The 20,024-nt window shown below is 40.5% G+C and overlaps 1 protein-coding gene across 7 annotated transcripts in view; it reads right to left on the bottom strand.

Annotated features, from left to right (window-relative positions):
* Positions 1-5,897: 5,897 nt before the first annotated feature.
* Positions 5,898-20,024, bottom strand: part of FTCDNL1 (formiminotransferase cyclodeaminase N-terminal like) — an 88,212-nt gene continuing 74,085 nt past the window's right edge. For 6 of the 7 annotated variants that reach the window (XM_065930883.1, XM_065930884.1, XM_065930885.1 and 3 more), the window contains 2 exons: positions 16,798-16,983; positions 5,898-7,311 (listed from right to left, as the gene is read on the bottom strand). In XM_065930883.1, the coding sequence (XP_065786955.1) occupies positions 6,875-7,311; positions 16,798-16,983 (623 nt within the window). In that variant the 3' untranslated portion in view covers positions 5,898-6,874. Of the gene's footprint in view, positions 7,312-13,930; positions 14,017-16,797; positions 16,984-20,024 lie in introns of all 7 variants that reach the window. The other variant, XM_065930888.1, reaches the window with a different exon arrangement.

The raw sequence follows: 20,024 nt of genomic DNA, 5'->3' as shown, positions 1-20,024 counted from the left end.
AAGTTTTACAAAATCATACAGGTCCATGAGTTTATGACCAGGGCCTGCCCCAGGTCTCACAGGGCTTCACGCAGGTGCGGGCACTTGCAGTTTAAATTTCATTCACACTGTGGTATATTTGCCCTTCTAAAATACAGTAGGTGTTCAATAAATACATAGGAATGAAGCCTTACCCTCAGAGACTTTACAGTCGAGCCAGCAAGCCAAACAAGAGATCAATAAGGCCCTGCCACAACCCAGCATGTCAAGTCCAAAAAACAGAACTGTATGAAGTGTGGGGACATGAATTCAAAGTTGAAAAAACAAGAGACTCTACAGTCGGCCAGGAGTTCTGGGGTGCTGGCTGCACAATTCAGATTCATCCTGGTGCTAGCTGCAGTTGTGGCACCATCTGGTCGCAATTTTCCTCCCTGATTTAAGTATTGATGGGGACCACCCTGGGCTCCCCTGATAGCTCAGCTGTTAAAGAATCTGCCTGCAACATAGGAGGGCCCGGTTCAATCCCTGGGTCGGGAAGATCTCCTGAAAGAGGGCATGGCAACCCACTCCAGTATTCTAGCCTGGAAAATCCCCATGGACAGACGATGCTGGCAGGCTGCGGTCCACGGGGTCACAAAGAGTTGGACACGACCAGACTAAGCATGGGCCAGCACAGCATGGATCACCCTGGGTCCTATGGCCATCTCGGCTCTCAGGACAGTGGGAATGATTCCAGGAATCTCCCCATTAACTCTAGCAAGTTTTGTGGCTCAAGCCATGGAAATTCATCTGGGAAAAACCTGGGAATATGGAGATTCATCCTCTACCTCCTCAGTTGGTGAGGCAGGGTTGTGCGTAGCAGCAGAACTGGATCAGTCCTTCAGAGGAGGCAAAGCTGATCCAGGGGCTGGAAACAATGAAACCAGATGCTGATGGATCTTCCAGGAAGAGGAAGGAATAAATGGGCAAGAACTCCATAGACCATGATTGTGTAAAACACAGATCTGGAAGAAATTTTAAGTGAGAAAAGAGTACAGAGGCACTGGAGAGCAGTCTAAGGTCTAGAAGTTTCAGGATTTTGAGGTGGGCCATGCTATGAAACTGCCATGGAAGGGGAAGCTCAACCAACTGGAAATACAGTTATAAAACTAGAGATAAAAGCTGGCCAGGCGTAGGACAGAGAGGCCTGAAGTCCTGACGATGTGGGTCCAAGGGCACTGCTTAGGGTTAGAGAGGTGGTATAAACCTGTAGAATAGGGATTATGGTGGGAGGAGGCTCCTGATTAACTGGGCGGGCTGAAAAGAACTTTGGGGATTTTACTTCTTTACAGTCCTGTACTCCAAAGGGTTGTTGGGAAAAACCACATAATGGTACTTGACACTTACTTGGAATTCAGTGAAAGAGAGCCACAATTAACGGTGTGAAAAGAGTTCACTGAAGACTTCTTTCCTGCATCTCGCTCTTTCGTCTTGCTTTTATCCTTATGAAATAGTGGAGTGGATACACAGGACGCTGAACTATTAAACATAATTTTCGGGCAGACAGAGACTAATACTTATCAATTACTAAAGATTCTTTATACTTACTAGAAACAATATACTTTTATAACAATAGGTCATTTCCAGACTACATCAATCATAGTGATTACTTTCTCCAGAGCAGTTGGTTTCATGAAGACAGAGGTACCTAAGAAGTTAGGAAACAGTGACTAGTTGCGTATGGGATTTCCTAAGAAAAAGTCAGTAGGATGGTGCACAGAAGATTTGAGAAAGATGTTTGGCTGGGCGCCTACCACCAGCTAAAAACCATCATCTACCTGACAGGTGAAGGAAAGGAAAGACATGCCCTATTAAAAGATTGAAAAGACTTTAATTCTTTAAATTATATTAGTCTACATTTTTAATGGTGCAATAAGCTACTATAAGAAAGACATTCACTGGAAAACTCCATCTAGTGATTTACCATTTCCCATCCTTACCCCAATTCAATACGCGGCTTCCCATTAGCCTAAAGAAAAGCAAGACTGTCAAAGGAATCACAGAATGTGACAACAAGAAAACGAGGAAATTCAGAGGATACAATGCGGATGAGAAGCTGAGCAATCATCAACAAGCTGCTTTCATTAGGAACTACAGATCCACACTGAATATTTTCTGCCTTCTCCTTTCCTTCCATTTGGTCTGTGGATAGTTTGTTTCTGACAAGATCCAGTCAGGAAGACAGAAATCACACTAAGTATTTCCAAAGAAATGACACTGAAAATTTGGTCAACAGTTGTTGGAGAGCTAAAAGGGCTAAGAGAGAACCTGGTACCGGGGACCTAAGTAACTGCAGGAAGCACCAGGCCCTGAGGCTGGAGGAACAATGGGAGGAGGCGGTGTTCTCGGAGCCTAGAAGCTCAGAGAGGCCTTGCAGAGGAGCTGGGGCTCAGCTGCTGAGGGGACTTCTGAGGCGCCTGATGAGGCCAGTTCCTAAAGTACCAAGAAAAAAGGCTAGAGCCTGGAGCCAAGAGCCGTTGTATCAGGTCAAGAGCCCCTGCTGTGGTGGGGCTGCCAGAAGCCGGAAGGAAGCAGCAAGAGCAAGCCCCTGTCCTTCTTTAGACCCCCAGCCTCGCGCCTGGCTCCCCCATACAAGGCAGAGCCTCTGGGAACCAGCGAGCAGAGAAGAAAGGTGGTGTGCAGCGTCCTGGAAGCATACGCAGTGCAGGGAAGGGTCGGTGTGGGCTGAGTGACAACCGCTGAACCATACACGCACCACGCCTTGAAAAAGAGAAACGCATCGCGCAGTTAGGTCTCTGATGCATATCTTAACTCACAGTAAACTAATTTGCCCCAAAATACTGCAAATAGGGCAAAGAAGTGACAGAGTAAACCAACATCAGGCTGACTTCAGCCCCAGCCACGCTCACCAGGACCTTTCCACGTGCCTTAGGGGAGCGCTCTCTGAGATTGCTGTTGGCGTCCTAAACGTTCTTACCTATGAAAAATGGGCTCCTGCGAAGCCGTGTGCGGGCCTGCTTAAAACAATAAGCTTTTCTAACCCCCAAGAGCGACATACTCCGGGAGCATGGTCTGGATGCTTATCAAACAAGTTCCTGAGCCATTCTCTGAAGTTTCTGGGCAAGTACAAACAACAGAGTCAAATAAATGCCTTTTAAAAGCGAGGCAGTGGAGCACGTACCCTGTCAGTGAGATCCTCACATCCCCACAAAGTAAACAGTAACATGAGAATATTTATACTAAACAAAACTGGATATCAAGCCTGCTTTGGCTCAGCCAGAGGGAATGATAAATTCCTTGCAGATCTCTCATAGAGTGGTCCTTTGTGGTCCACGGACGCCACTTCCAAGACAGTACAAACCAATTACAGAGCAAGGCTTTTCATTATGTTGAGGAATGAAAATATCACCCCCCATTTTACTTTATTTTACAGTTCTGTTTCACTTAGCCCGCCCCTCCCCCTTATGTTAAAGACATTTTAACATCGTGGAGTCAAGCCCAAATTCAGGATGGAAATAAATGACATCCCCCCTCACCACCACCAACAAAAGCCCTTATCACCCTCATAGACTAGCTTTTTGCTTTCCTTATCCCTCTTCTAACAAACTAAAAGTTGAAGTGGAAAGTGGGGTAGAGCAAAAACACTGAAGAGTTAATAAAACATAAACTCTATTTGTCCACATCAATTCTGTCCCATTTACAACTGGCACAAGTCACGGGCAAAGTCATCTGGCAGGAGATGGCGGTTAAACAAGCTATGAGGCCACATGCCGTACAATGTCCAATGGACAAGGTACTGCAGAACGTTAGCACAAAGTGTTGGTCTGCTTGTAAGAGAGCAATATGAGAAAAGGTTAATATGAATTAGCGTATTTGTTAGTTTGCGTATTTGTAGTTTGGTCAGATTTTCTCAACCCAGTTTGATAATCCTTATCATTATAGATCAACCCAGCTGCTTCTGTCAGCTCACACACAGAAAGAACTGATGATGCCACGTCTGTCCCTAGGATAAACCTTCAGCAACTTACAACTGCTTCAGATTTTCTGGAGAAACATGGTGGGGTAAGAAACAAAGGGAAGACAGAAAGACAACAGAAAAAACAGAGGGATTAAAATATGAACAAGAGGTAAGGAGTAAAATTGTCCTAGTTTTGAAAATTATTTATAACAAAAATAGTAAATTATTGTTTTAAATGGATAGCTGTATCATAGGTCAAATTTAATCAACTTTATTTTAAACCAATGAACTAAGTCTCATATGTAGTACTTGAGTTCATCATAATAGATGAAAAAGGGAAAAACAGGTCTTATGTGCTTGTATACTTTAATGGATATCAGAAATTTGATAAAATTTTATTTAGGAAGTGTGGAGTTAGTAAAATTACCTTATTCAGATTTTGTTTTAAACTTTCATGAAATTAATATATAATTTCCAATAATTAATTGTAGTAAAATACACATAACATTTACCATTTTTAAGTGTGTAGTTCAGTGGCATTAAGTATTTATATTACTGTACAATCATCATAACTATCCATCTCCAGAATTTCGCTTTTTTTTGCCTTCAAGAACTGAAACTCTATACACCCATTAAATAGATGTTTGGTTATAAATAAGCCTTGCTCAAAACCAGCAGTCTGGACTACAGTGATATGAATCTGGAGAAGTCCTGGGAAACGGCAAATGAATCAACTGCTACTACATCCCCAAATGACACAGTGACATCCTGCATTTTTACTCTCAATCACCCACTTAAGGAAAGTGTCAGTTGCTCAGTCATGTCCGACTCTGTGCGACCCTACGGTGTGTGGCCCACCAGGCTCCTCTGTCCATGGAATTCTCCAGGCAGCAGTACTGGAGTGCATAGCCATTCCCTTCTCTAAGGCATCTTTCCCACCCAGGGATCAGCCCTGGTCTCCTGCACTGTGGGTGGACTCTTTACCATCTGAGCCACCAGGGAAGTCCCATCTACTCAATGTTGGTGACCAGAAGTGAAGCAGAGCTCCAGGTGAGATCTGAAAAGAGTGCTAATATTTCATTTTCACATTACAGCTTACAAAGTACTTCCATTTAATTCCCCAGAACATAATCTGGATGGAAACTCTTTTCCCTATTTTACAGGTAATTAAACTATAGCTCCATGAAAGATAACAAGGGCCAGAACCCAAGCCAGAATCTGCTGTCCAGGGCTTGTCCTACTAGGCCACATGGCCTCTGCCAAAGCAAGAGAAAAGCAAGGCATGACTACTTCGCAGCTCTCCCAGATCCACTGGGTCTAACTGGAGAGCATCTGCTCTTTTCACCACAGCAGCTAAACTTCCTTGCATCTGAAAACCACACGTGGTTCATCATTACTCCATCTTTCTTGTATTTATATTGACGGCAAAAAGAAAACACCCCAAAAGTATAATTCTGAAACAAAATTAATGCAGTTGCAGTCAAGAGTCAAATGTAAGTCAAAAAAATATGTTAGGATACAGACTTCCCTGGTCGTCCAGTGGTTTTAGAATCTGCCCTTCAATGCAGGGGACGCGGTTTTGATCTCTAGTTGGGGGACTAGGCCCATGGGCTGTAACAGGAGAAGCCGACACGTTGCAACTAGAGGAAGCCTATGCACCGCAACGAAGAGCCCCGCACTGCAGTGGAAGATCTGGCGCGGCCAATACACAGACTGGATAGATGACCAGATCCTATGGGTGTCCCAGGCAGCTCAGTGATGAGGAATCTGCCTGCCAATGCAGGAGACACAAGAAACCTGGGTTTGATCTTTGGGTCAGGAAGATCCCCTGCAGGAGGAAATGGCAACCCACTCCAGTATTATTGCCTCTAGAATCCCATGGACAGAGGTGCGTGGTAGGCTAGAGTCCATGGGGTCTCAAAGAATTGGACGCAACTGAGAGTGCATGCATGCCCTGGATCCTATAAAAAGACTGAGTTCAACCTCTTTTATTTTTAATTACTTAAATTCACATTATGTGCTCTTATTAGCCAAAACCACAATTTATTTGCTAGACAAAATCTATGGAAAAATTTATTTCTTTGTGTTTTATGGACAGAAAAATGCCTTGTACTAAAAAACATAAGCACTAAGGATTTACATAAAATTGCCAGAATTAGCAAGTGGCTTCTTTTAGTTCACAAAGAGGCAACATATTTTGATTTCTTTCAAACAAAATTCTTTCACCAATACCCTTCACTTCACTCAAGAGTAATAAATTCCCTAAACCTTCAGACTTCCATTTAAATTCCAAAAAGGATAAATATAATCCCTTGAAGTCATGCCCAACACCGCCATTCCACTTCCCCACAGAAACATAAAAAAATTAGACAAGTTTGGCTTTTGGAATTATCTCCAGAATGAATAGTAGGCCATCCTAAACAAGACAAGAAAGAATAAAAGAATATGATTAGTCTTTTATTTGATAATTTTAGTTTATAATTCTTTTTTAGTTACTTAGTACTTAATTTTTAAAAGTGCACATTAAAAAAAATGATGACTCAAAAAATGAGAGCTGGATACAGGACTCTGGAATAAAGAGCTCAGGAACACCAAACAAATGGAGTCTGTTTTTAGTTGAGTTCACAATAATCAAAGATGATTCAGTAATGATGGCCATTTTGTCCAGCTCATTCAGGGGGGTTTCTAGAACAGCCAAGTGCATGAACTTGATACAGAGGAAGATTTCACAAAGTTTCAATGATGACTAGAAATATCACAAAGCAATTACAATCCATAAACACCTGTTGCTGTCGTTGGACAGAGAATGCTTCCAGTTTTCCAATTCACACCTGAAACCAAGCTCTTGGATCTTCTCCTTGTCTTCACAGGCCAATAAGAAAAGTTTGCAATGGCTGACACTTTTTTCTTACAATTTCAATGAAACCTTAGATTGGATCACATGAAAACACCTCCACGTGTCTTCCAGAACTCCCCAATGCTTTCTCTTATTGCATACTCAGCACAGCTCTTGCACTCTTGGGGTGTAAATCCAACTAATGCTCTCCCTATTGTACCGATTCCTCGATCACTTGCCAATTTTTTAACTTGAGCTTCTATGTAATGAGGAGATACATAATAAAAATGGTCCCCAAGAACACTGTAAGCCATGTACTGAGAGCCTGCGGAGGTTTCTGTAACTTCTTGATCTTCAAAACTCTCTACATTGCAAGCTATCTCAATTTTCCCTTCATGAGGAAAAGCCATCGTTTGGACGCCCTTCAGTCCATTCACATTTGAGCCCCGAATGGCACTAGCAATTTCTTTTCCCAGAGCCAAGTCTTGAGAATCTATGGTAACATTGCAGTTCATCACGTATGGGCTAGCGCCGATGCCTAAATCATTTAGAAAAGCATGTTAGTCAAGCAAAGTAAAAGCCTCATCTTGAAGATTCTAGTCTTTACCCAATTCTACTCTATTCTACTGACTTTACTTGATTTTATTTTAAAATAATACACAGAAATACTCCTCATTATTAACTCCAGAATTTTCTAAAGGTCATACATATTTTTTACCAACAGAGTTATTTGAACTACAAGTAGATATTTTTATCTACTCTAAATGTATCTGGATGTTTACTCTAGAATGGAAGCTCAGACTTTTGAAAATATCAACAGATATTTCAAAAGGCACATTTGAAAATCAAATATCAATAGCAGTAAAATGTATTGGCCTTCCATTCATTTACAAGGCCATCTCCACAGGGGCTGGAATTCAGTGCCAGGTCTATGGGTCTGAGAGACAGAAATAAATCACACTCTGTACTCATCTCTTCCTCCCCAAACACAGACCTGTCATCACTGAGCTAGGTTAAGATCAGATTTGAATGAACCTCAACAGTCTTGGCTAGTAAAGGAGGTCACTAAAAAGTGGCAAACAGTCTTGGAATTGGGAAGGACAAAGGGACTCTTGTGTCTCATGATGACGTAGGTTTGGCAGGGCAGGATTTGGAGCACTATGTATACCTTCTTGGTATAACCAGTTGGAGGCATCTCTTTCTTCCATCGTCGGCTTCCCAAAGGACTAGGACTGTCATTGCTATTCCAGAGCCCAGTTACTCTAGAGCATGTTTTACCCTGCCTTGGGGATGATGCAGCTCACATTACATAAATATCCCTGCTCTAATTATAGTTTACATTATAAGATGGACAACTTGGTTAAATTAGCATTGGTATAAAAAGCTTAGGTTTGCAGTTTCCTCATTTTGGGGCAACTTCACATTTCTAAAAGCTAAGTTGACTAGGGATTGATGAGTGATAAAAGGCTGACCTCATCTTCAGCATAAGACAATTCTTTAGCTACTATTTCAACATCATTTTACTGTCATTGCTTTATCTTACTACTTTCAAACTTATTGCTCATGATGTCAGTATTCAACGAGAGATCCTGTTGAATTCACTCTTCCCTTGACAGCCGTGGTTCAGGGGCTTTGCTGCCTAGCCTGGGTACTCTCATACTAATAGACGCTTTACAAAAAATCAGCACACGGAAACCACATTTCATCTTTTTTCCCACACATGTACATAATGAAACATTTCAACTCCCGAGGCTGGGCCTCTTTCTACTGGGAATTCTGCAGGAATGAATCAAATTACAGTATTTCTCCATAATGCTGATTTCATAAAAATTAAATTTCCTAACAGTCAATACATATCTCTCTCAACCTCATACACCAATCACTTACTCTAAATATCTTTGAGAATTATATCAGTTTTAACATTTCACAGAGTACAACTGGACATTTTTTTTTGTCAATGCTAATGTCATTCATTAATTGAAAGCATCCAAGCAAAGTTTCTCTCTCCTCTACCCCTGAACAGGTAGTGTTACAAACAATCCCATTGCCTCGTATCTGATACACATACCCTATTCTGATTCAAGAAGTGGTCTCACCTTTATCACTATTCAAACAAATAGCTAGATCATGCTCACATTTTGCTGAAAAGTATGCGTGTGTGTGTATATATAAATATACATATATAGAGTTTCATATGGGGGGGCTTTTACTAAGTACTATTCAAAATATCTATTGGGCTTATTGTGCTCTGCTATTCCAGAACTTTGATATGCCTAGTCAACATTCAGATATTTATGTGTAATTTATTAGCTTGGGGGGAGCAAGTCACTTTCAAGGCAAGTTCATTCATATGGACCCAGGGCCTCTCCTTCTGACAAAATGGTAGCATGGACCATTCGATCCCTAAATACATGGGACAGGACTTCTTCTAAATCCTCTAGCAGATTGCAAGGCACCGTTTATCCCCATGTGCCCAATAACTGTCCCTTTTGTCACAGAGTTTTTAAAATTAATCACTCTTGCTAATAAATGAATTTATTACCTAAGATAAAAGATAATATAAACAATAGTTTATCTAAGATAAATTATTAAATGTATAAGAAATTTAGATGTTAAGTCCAGAGCACGAGTGTCACAAAGAATTCACTTGTCCCAACACTGACTTAATCAATTAAAATAAAACTCTACTTAAAAAATTCCTTCAAAAGCATACTTTAAAATTAATTATTTCTTAGAAAAATAAAATTAAACATAAGAAGTAACTTCTGTATTCTCTTTTGAATAAAGGAAATGGCAACCCATTCCAGTACTATTGCCTGGAAAATCCCATGGATGGAGGAGCCTGGTAGGCTACAGTCCATGGGGTCGCAAAGAGTCAGATATGACTGAGTGACTTCACTCGACTTCACTTTGAATAAAGTAAGAGTGATCACTTATATACAGAATGATACTTTTGGTGTATGTCCTTGTTACGTGTATTTTAAACTCTTCTATTGAGCTTTAGCTACACAATACCTGATTTTGCTTTACCACAACGTCTTACTTAAGCAGTGATTAACAGAGACAAGTCAGTGAAGCTGAGAAGTTTCTGGTCTAAGCAGGGAGTGGTTTTCACCCTGAGGGGTTATAAGGCCATGATCCATTTCTGCCTTAGGAAAAAGAAAGAAAGGAAGAAAAAAAGACAGGAAGAAAGGAAGGAAGAAAAGAAGAAAGAAAGAAGGAAAAAGAGAGAAACTGTTTTCTGCCCAAATGCACACATTTCTAATTCTTCCATTTAATCCTTCCCAAGTCCAACACCAATATGGTGATCCAATTCTAATCAATCAAATTCTGCGTTTAAATCCAGCAGTCCCACTGACCTTATTTAAGATGCTGGATTTGACTTTTTATGTTAATTTAAACTTAGTAAAAATTTTTTTAATTAAGGGAGGCAATTAATCCCAGCAAATCGTATTTCCAGTTAAATGTCATATAATTAAAGTAATTCCATTTTTTGCTCTAAAATTAGAAACCTGATGTGAAAGTTTGTTTCTCAGTTTGCGGTTTCGCTCGGCTCCTGCCTCCCGCAGATTGGCACTCGGCTGCTCTGGCGGCAGCATGAATCTCACTGCAAAGCTGAAATTCCAATTTTATTCCAAAGCAACTGTCACAACGCCCTGAAGCAAGCTAAAAACAAGGAAAAAAATCTTTGGTATGATTTCACTTTCCATGTGTTCTTTAATGAAAAATTTATTGTTCTAAATATTGGTGTTTACTCCTAGTTAAATACTTTTTTTTATCAAAAAGAAGCTGAGATTCAGTTGCTATTATTTCACAGGGAAATATAACAGGCCTGATGTTTCCCTGACAATTCTGTTATTTTCCTGTGTGGAAACACTGTATTTATCATATACTGTACGGCTGGTGATTCAGATATTGTAGAGACCTTATGGTGAACTGATATAGATGTAAACTCTTTATGCCAGATTGTTTAAGCATAAAAAAAACAAATGCACTTAATTAACATCTGATGTGTAGTTTTTACAAACACAAATGCAATATTTGTGTTTGAGCACTGGCAGTAATGACTGTGAACTATGCTATTAATGTCTGGTTTAAAGATGCTTGTGGTAGGACCACGTCTGGAATAACACAAATAAAAAACTGCATTCAGACAAAACAATAGTGAAGAGCCCATTAGAAAAATGGAAAAGCAGCACTCAGAAAAAACACATTTTTTTTTTCCCTTTAGATCAAACTTATTCTCAAAAATTGTTCCAGGCACCACCACCTTCAATCAATTAATGGTGAAAAGATTCTCAATATTTTCCTCCAACAGAAGGGGTTTTGTTTTAGGGGGTCAGAAGTTTGCTAAGGGATGTATTTAAAAGTTCTCTTTATTATATTAAGCTCTGCTTTGATGGCTTAGCTTTAAAAGAGGCGTAAGGAGGGAGCCAAGGTGGTGTTTTAGAGTATTTTGCATTTTTATGTCTGAAGAGAGAACTTCAAATTTATGGATTGCATTACAGATTGAATAAATAAAGAGATTCTCATGAACTAATGTGCGGCTCTCTTATTAAATATGTTTTTACTGAAACCTGCTGAGTGCCAGGAACCACGCAGGTTCCTGGGTGTAAAAACATGAAGGCTAAACAAAAGATAAAACCTAGCCTAACTGTGGGCCTTGCTTCAGGGTAACAAACAGAGCAAGACGACAGCCTTGGAACTCAGGTTCAAAAATACAGACAGCTGTTCCTACACTGAAAGCAATTAGTCATCATTACATATCGGTATCTTACATTTTTTAGAACATGTATTAAAGAGAAACCACAGCTGAAACAGGACATTTGATGACTAAAGCCATAAAACGCAAACATAATTGCTAAGTCCAATACTCCCATGGCGGGAAGAACGCAGGACTCTTGTGCATGTGGCCAAATCCACAGAAGAGAAAGCTAAGTGACGCCGCGGCACAGGGCTGGGAACGGCTCCCCAGGGGTCTGAGTGCAGGTTCCACTTCTTCAGGGACACTGCCTCTGCTCAGCTGTCTTTCTGCAAAATAGCTATGACATTTTCCCACTCTGTGAGGAACCGTAAGCCTCAATTTCTCAACTCTGAATCTTTTCGAGTAACAGCGATTCAGAGACGAAATCACAGAGGTAGATACATGTTAACATCATCATGGAATGAAGCCAGCCCAGGTGAAAGCAACCTCAGGCGACTTCCCTGCCCCCAGGTTTTCTATAGAAAAGTGCCTTTCACTAGCTCATGCAGAGACACGGTCCTTCATGTTTCAATTACAGGTGACACACTTCATTACACATTGAGACTTTCATCTTCCATCATCCCAAACAGATTTACAAGAAAACATAGAAAATTACAGATATAGCCTCCTGAAAACAGGACTCATTCTAAGGCTAGAAATTATTTTTCAAAGACTAGGTAAAATTTGGGGTATGCAGTAAATGGCATTATTCAATGTCAAGAAAAGTGCCTGATGCTGCAGTTTCTCATTTACAGAGAGAAAGAAGCAGCGGCAGCTCTCAGTAACCCACTGAAATAACTAAACAGAGTCCCTGATCCCAAGACGGGCCAATTACCTCCATCTATGATTCCTATGGCATCATGTGAAACTGCAGTTCAAAGAACTGTCCCTCATTTTTAAACAATGATGCATATATGCAGGTCAGTCATACAATATATCAGCCAGCAGTGTTTAAATTATCCCATACATGTTTAGGGTTTTAAAATATATATGTATAAAGTATTTATTTATAGATCTAAAACTATCAACTATTACTGCTTTGTCCTTATTTATGTTCCTCATGAGCTGGCCAACTACAAACTTTTAAAAGGAATTTGGTTTAAAAGATTTTGTGTGTTTGGCACTGACTCTGGGTGTTAATCATTTCTGAGCTCACTTTTTTCTCTTCTTTTTATAATATTCTCAAGGAACTTCAAAACAGAAACCTGTTCCCTTATAGATTCTGCTTCCTTTTGGGTACTGTATAGATTAATTTGTCACTGGAAAGTTAACTGTAAGTGTTCAGTTCATAGCACCAATCATTTCTATTTAAACTTTTTAGGAAAAGAAATAAACATAGAAACAATGTGTTGAAGCTTTTCTGTTTTGATGGGAGGAGCGGAAAATTATGTTGAGAAATACTGATGTAAATAAAGAATGTTAGAAAAATATATAAAGCCATTAAATTTAAAAATGAGGGAAATTGCCATGGTTGGGAACTAAGCTTGTTGAAAAATTAGATGAATAATATTTCTACCCTAGTGACAGAGGTGCTAGAAATTCTACTGCAATAGATATTACTTTTAAAAATGAAACCATTTTACTCCTTCTTACGTAAGAGTTTCTTAACAGATAATTTGGGCAAGTAAGGTAACCTAAGATTTCAGTTGATCATGTGACTTAAATTCGAATTACAATCTTGTTCATGAAACCATTTATCTATACTATATCTATGTTCCTCTCTGAAATATTTTAATGTTCTATTAGAATCTGCTTTGAGCCTATTAAATGAGTCCCTCAAGGAGTAACGGTCTACCTAAACTTGGCAACTTATAATTTTCATGTCTTTTGCACAAACTAAAGAGCCTACCACTTGAAAGGAGATATTAGCAAAAAAGACATATGGGGAAAACTTGTGCTGTGTTTCCTTTCTCATTTGACTCTTTCGTCAGCAATACGAATGAATGCACTGCAATCCAGCTTCTACAGACATGATAAACCTCAATTATTGCCCTTTATGAAAGATGATGGCAATAATAACAAGATCAATTTAGAGAAATAGTGAAAATAAGTTGGAAGCTTTAAGAATTTCCTTTCCTTACAAACATATAAGATAAATAAAATAAATAGGTGCATATATATTTTACAATACTGAAATCACTATACTGCTTTATATCCTTTGGCCTTGACCCTGGAAGTTCCTTCCGTCTGAGTCTCCTGTCCACATTTCCACATGGCCAACTGCCTCTCTCCTAGTCTTTACTCCAACGCTTCCTTCACAACGAGGACTACTTCGTTTATCCCATCTGACAACCATGGTTTACTCCCATTCCAGGCACATGATGTCCATTGTCCTGCCTGATTTTTTCTTTTTTTTGGCTGCAGCATATATTTTCTAGGGGCTTCCCCCATGGCTCAGCAGAAAAGAACCCACCTGCCAATGCAGGAGATCTGGGTTCAATCCCTGGGTTGGGAAGATCCCCTGGAGAAGGAAACAGCAACCCCCTCCAGTATTCTTGCCTGGAAAATTCCATAGACAGAGGAACCTTGTGAGCTTACAGTCCATGGGGTCACAAAAGAGCAGGAAATGACTTAGTGATTGAACAACACTTATTATCTAACATATCATATAATTAATTATTTATTAAGCTTGTAACTTATTGTTTCTCTTTTCGGTCTCTTCACCCCTTCCCCACTGGAATATAAATTCTTTGAAGGCAAATAAATTCTATTTTTCCCATTGATAATAGTGCCTGGCACATTTAGGTACTTAATAAATATTTGTTGTATTAATTAATAAACTAAAAATTCTCTCTACATTGTATTTTCTACTGTATTTTCCACTTGTCTAAAAATTCCTCCAAACCTTCACACTTAATTGCTTGCATAATGGTCTCTTGCCAAGGTATTCCATAGTTTATTAAATCACTCTCAAATTCTGAACATTTATATTATTTCCAGTATTTATTATTATAAATAGCTCTTTGATAAACATACTGGTACATAAGTACATGTACCTTTTATTGCTTCCTCAGGAATAAACCTATTTACTTAAGATAAATCTAGAACTAGAATTTCTGCAAAGCAGTTACATACATTTTTAGAGCTTTTGATACACATCACCAACTCACTTCCAAAAAGTTTATACCAACTGATGCTACCATTAGTCGCATAAGTGCCTCTAACTACATCTTTACCAGTGCAAATATTACCTTTAAAATACCATCTTTTAAACATATCTGTGTCAATCTTGGCATTTTAAAGTAAACTTAGGATTTTCAGATGTTGATGAAATTCTCCATGTAAATCACAGATCTCCATGTGGAGTAAAAAACAGAGAAGGAATCAAAATCCCCAATGGGTTGTCCATTCCAAACAAACAATGTAAAACAGGTGAGATTATCAGACAATCATTAGGTGAGATGGGGGAGCACTGTTCACTTTGGTTTAAATGATCACAAACTGAGTCTGCTCTTAGAAGACTGAACATCATTCGTGATACCATGAACATTCAGGTTTTAACTTGGATATGCTTTTCAGAGCAGGTTAAAGTTCCTCCCAAACACCAACCCATTCAGCCCCACCACATGGCAGAAATGAGAGTTAAGTTATCCCAGGGACTGTCTAACCCAACACTAAATCCAGTCCTGTTCTCTAGTACTAGGATTCCTGCTTCTAATTCCCGTCCTCTAACTGTAATCTCAGTCACCCGGCACTGTGCTGACTAGGTTTCTGTAATAATCCTTTCAGTCTTCAGCGAGGCTCAAATTAGAAAGCAGGAAATAGCTTTCTGAAAACTTAGTCACAAACTTACACTTCTCCATTTGTGAGACAAATCGTGGGAAAATATGTGAGGTTCAAGTTGGCAGGGTTCAAATCAGATTCTTCCTTTTTTTCCACAAGTAAAGACTAGAACACACTTATAATCACTTTTTAAATAAATCTTTTCTCTAAACGGAAGGAAAAAATGGTCCCTTGGTACCACGTTTGGCACTTAATAGCCATCATTTAAACTTTACAGTCTCATGAGGGAAAAATAATTGATATGGCCATTTTAAAGATATGGGAACTGAGGCTTATTGAGCTAAGGAACATTCTAAAGTCACATGGCTAATGAAGAGCAAGGTCAGGATTTGAGCATAGCCTCAAAGTCTGCACTCTGAGCTTTTCTGGTGGCTGAGATGGTAAGAATCAGCCTGTAATGCAGGAGACCCAGGTTCGATCTCTGAGTCAGGAAGATCCCCTGGACAAGGAAATGGCAATCCACCCTAGTATTCTTGCCTGGAGAATTCCATAGACAGAGGAGCCTGGTGTGCTGCAGTCCACGGGGTGGTCACAAAGAGCGGGACACAGCTGAGCGGCTTTCACTGTCAAAGCCCGTACTCTTTGCACTGCACTGTTCTAGCTGATGATAGATGTCACTGGTTTGAGAGCAGAATTCTGCACCAGGGATTAGTAACCAAAAGCCTATGTGTAACTGTGCCTTGAGGAAATGTGTTTCTTATGGTTGCCCACCTCTTGCTTCTTGGGACCTAGTATTTTAGTAACAGCTAAAATATTAACTACCAAAATGTGACCTAACATGGTTTAACTAGTGATCCCTACAGAAGATATTAGAGGATGAAAGAATCAAGACCCAAATAAATGGACCCGGGACGGTGAACTGCAGCAAATGGGGATGGGGTTTTTGAGAGGGTGCCACTGCGTTTGCTGAAGATATGCCCTAAGCCAGGAGTGGGCAGGAGGAGCAGAGAGAGACGAGAGCGGATGAGATCCAGGGCAAGGGAGAAGACCACTCCCTGGGTTTGTTCTCACTGTTCTAGAGCCCGCAGTGCAGAAAAGCCTCTCTCCAGGGTGCCTCTACCACCCACTGTCAGGTGTAAGCATCAGCCTGGACACTGGATGTTTAAGTACTGAAAGCCCTTCCCACCAGCTAAAAGCAAGCTACACCCACATCCTGGGCCGCCAGGTGTCTCCAGATGCAACCTCAGGCCTGGCCAACAGGACCCATCATCCCAGTGACAACCATTCTCCTCGTCAGTGCAGCCACGGATGAGCAGGGCTCATTATCTATCTCAAACATCCCTCTTGGGGGCTCTTATCGAGTATCCGATGAGGGCTTCCAGCCTCCCTGAGTGGCTCATGAAGGCGCAAGTAGAAAGAGCTGAGAGGAGACCTTCAAGCAAGTCAAGAAAGTTCCAGCTGTAACCTTCCTGCATTATGTGGGAGAGACCAAATGAAGGCAACCTCAGGATTCTCAAGTTTAAAAACCAAAGCAGAAAAAAAATCCAGACTGCGAACCCGTCAAACCACATCTTCTGGCAGGTGCAGCTCCCAGGTCAGGTTTAAGAGCGCTGAAATCCCTCCTTGTGAACCAGCCCAGCTGCTTCCTTCTCTGGACAAGGGGGCGCTTCTCGGGCAGGTCAGCCTCACCAAACAGAAACACGCTGCAGCCAGGAATACTCAGGACCAGATTCTCAGCGAGGCCTACGGGCAGCGGGAAATTTTAACAAGACTAAATTAAAATCAGTCCTGGTGACAGAAAACAAAGCACAGAATTTCCTTATTGTGGTAAAATACACAAGACAAAATTTACCATTTTAACCATTTCTAGGTGTACAGTTTAGTCACATTAAGTGCATTCCCATCACTGTTATAACCATCACCACTAAAGGGTATATAATTCACACAAATTTTAAAACTCAAAGTTTGAGCATAATTAACTTTTCCTTGGTTTGTCTCATCATAGAAGTTTATGTACAAGGCTTCCCTGGTGGCTCAGATGGTAAAGAATCTGCCTGTGATGCAGGAGACCTGGGATCAATCCCTGGGTCAGGAAGATCCCCTGAAAAAGGGCAAGGGAAGATCCCCTAGAGAAGGAAATGGCAACCCTCTCCAGTATTCTTGCCTGGAGAATTCCAAGGACAGAGGGACCTGGTGTACTACAGTTCATGGGTCGCAAAGAGTGGAACACCACTGAGCAACACTTTACACTTTAAAGGAGGCTAGAATTTCTAAGCCATCACAAATCTAATTCCATAAGGAAAATTTATCACCAAGATGAAGGAAATCAGTACCTTCAATTTTTGAACAATTTTATAACAGCTCCAAAATGTGTATACTGTTAGGAGAAAGAAAAATTTAAGAATACAAGGTCAGCTCTGCACTGTCCAATATGGCAACTCCTAGCGACATGTGCCATTAAATTTTAATTTTAATTAGTTAAAATGCAGTAAAAAAAAAAAATGCAGTAAGATTTTCTCAGTCGCAGTAGCCACATTTCAAGTGCTCAGTAACCAAACGTGGGCTCCCTATTGAACAGCATACATACAGAACATTGCCATCATCACAGAAAGTCCTTCTAGACAGCAGCCCTGGGACAGATATCCTGCAAGAAACCTAGTATCTAAATACAATTTCATGGGGGCTACTCTGAATATCAATGCTTTTTCACCTTCATCTTCCACTTTCATATCTAGATTCTGTCTCTGACCTTCCTCTTCTCAAGGCAGATTACAGAATTGCTTTCCTGTTTTTTTCTAGAGAACTGCTTCAGGGAATTGCTGTTTTCATGTCACTAAGTATAGTATCTGGTAAGCAACGATAGAGATAACATAATTTATTTTCCTGATGTTTTATTTTAGGTTTTTACTGTAGGTATTTAGGGAGTTTGGGTGCTGGCCTGGGACGGCAAGAATGTTTGGGCCTCCTTGATTTAGAGGTGCATCACGGGACATCCAAGGCTGAGACGGAGCCTTTAGCCACAACAAGCATAGGAAACCTCAAACTGCAATTCTGAAGTCTGGTATTTGTTTCTTTATAACGTAGACTGCCACGTTGATTGGGAGGTGTGAAATGTGGAGGACATTAAAAAAAGATTTTGTACCTCTGCGTCATACAAAATCTAGGGAAATGTTCTTTCTCTGAGTCAGGTAGAGACGCCAGCATTAGAAATCCCATGATGTTGTTGACACCACAAAGCCAAGAAAATCTCCCAAATTTCCTAAGTGATCTCTGCTTCTTGAACACTACTTTAAGATGCTAATGGACCACAGGTTTCTGGGGGGTGGTTGGGGCCAGATGCCAGGGACACAAACAGTCAACAGAGCTTTAGGAACTGCAGGATAATCTTTAGGCAGTTACCTAAATACTCCCCTCAAATCTGGAATGGCAGAGAGCTGGGGTGGCAGAAGAAAGGCAAAGTGGTTTAGAAGACATCTCAATATCTGACGCCTCTCCAAATTGTTCCCATCACTGATGCTCGGTCCAACCGTAACTCAGAGTGACTCACACTTTGGCTGCAGGAGCCTAAAGCACAAACTGTGATGGGAAGGCCGCTCCTAAGCAGAGACAATGTGACCTGTCTCCTGGCTTGGCCCAGCTCCTGACCTAGACAGGCCAGCGCCTCCACTTGGAGCCACAGCTCTGGAGTACAGCATAAGCGTACAAAGCCCGCAGTGATCTAAAGGAGCCTTGAAGCTGGTTCCTGAAGAGCAAAGCAAGGGACAAAGACGGCTGCAGTAGCAGTTGACAGGATTGAGGTCAGTCAGGGGTACATAGTAGAAACAGCACAAGCTTTTGAGGCCAGAAGATACTGGTTTGAATACCATTTCTATTCCTTAATAGCTGTTTGAGATCTTGAGCAATTTTTTTTTTTTTTTTTTTTTTGCCATCTCTGAGTTTCAAGTTCTCTATCTATAAGATGAAAAAATTAAAAAAAAAAAAAAAAAAAAAACTTCCTTTAAAGCACCAAATCCTTATCTAGAAATCTGGTGATTAAAAGGAACAAAAATAAAAATTTACCTCTCCTTTCCTATATAAACTGTATTTCAGGGTAGCCAGATAGCCTGAACTGATGAGGGAAAGGTTTTTTAATTGAGAAAAAACCTCTTAACTAATAAATGTGGAAGAAAGTATTCAGTTCAGTTCAGTTCAGTCACTCAGTCGTGTCTGATTCTTTGCAACCCCATGAATCGCAGCACGCCAGGCCTCCCTGTTCATCACCAACTCCCGGCCTTTACTCAAACTCATGCCCATCAAGTCAGTGATGCCATCCATCCATCTTATCCTCTGTCATCCCCTTTTCCTTAATCCCTCCCAGCATCAGGGAAGAAAGTATTAGAAGATCACTATTTTGGATCTTGTAAGAAAATAACTGTTTTAGGGCAAAGATCATCAATGGATGAAACCCTCCTGAAAAGTCAATTACAAACAAAGGGAGTTCATCTTTACATCACTAGATGTGAGATAATCAGACACTATGGCTTCCTCATAGGATACATACAAAACTCACCGCCTACCTATGAAGAACTTCTGCCAAAAAACAAAAAACCCTTCAAGTCAATCAAACCTCTGGGGCTAACCTAAAGTTTGTAGGAAAAGAGAGGGATAAAGATACAAATTACATTTTTATACCACCAGGGAACAAACAGATCCAGAATGAAGGAATTCCATAGCACAACTGAGCCAGTTTCTGCAACCAGTGAATCAGAAGGAAAAAGGTGTTGGTGGGGGTGGGGGGGTGGTGG

This window comes from Muntiacus reevesi, chromosome 3, assembly GCF_963930625.1.
Source record: "Muntiacus reevesi chromosome 3, mMunRee1.1, whole genome shotgun sequence".
Classification (NCBI taxonomy): domain Eukaryota; kingdom Metazoa; phylum Chordata; class Mammalia; order Artiodactyla; family Cervidae; genus Muntiacus; species Muntiacus reevesi.
This window is presented reverse-complemented; position numbering and strand designations above follow the sequence as displayed.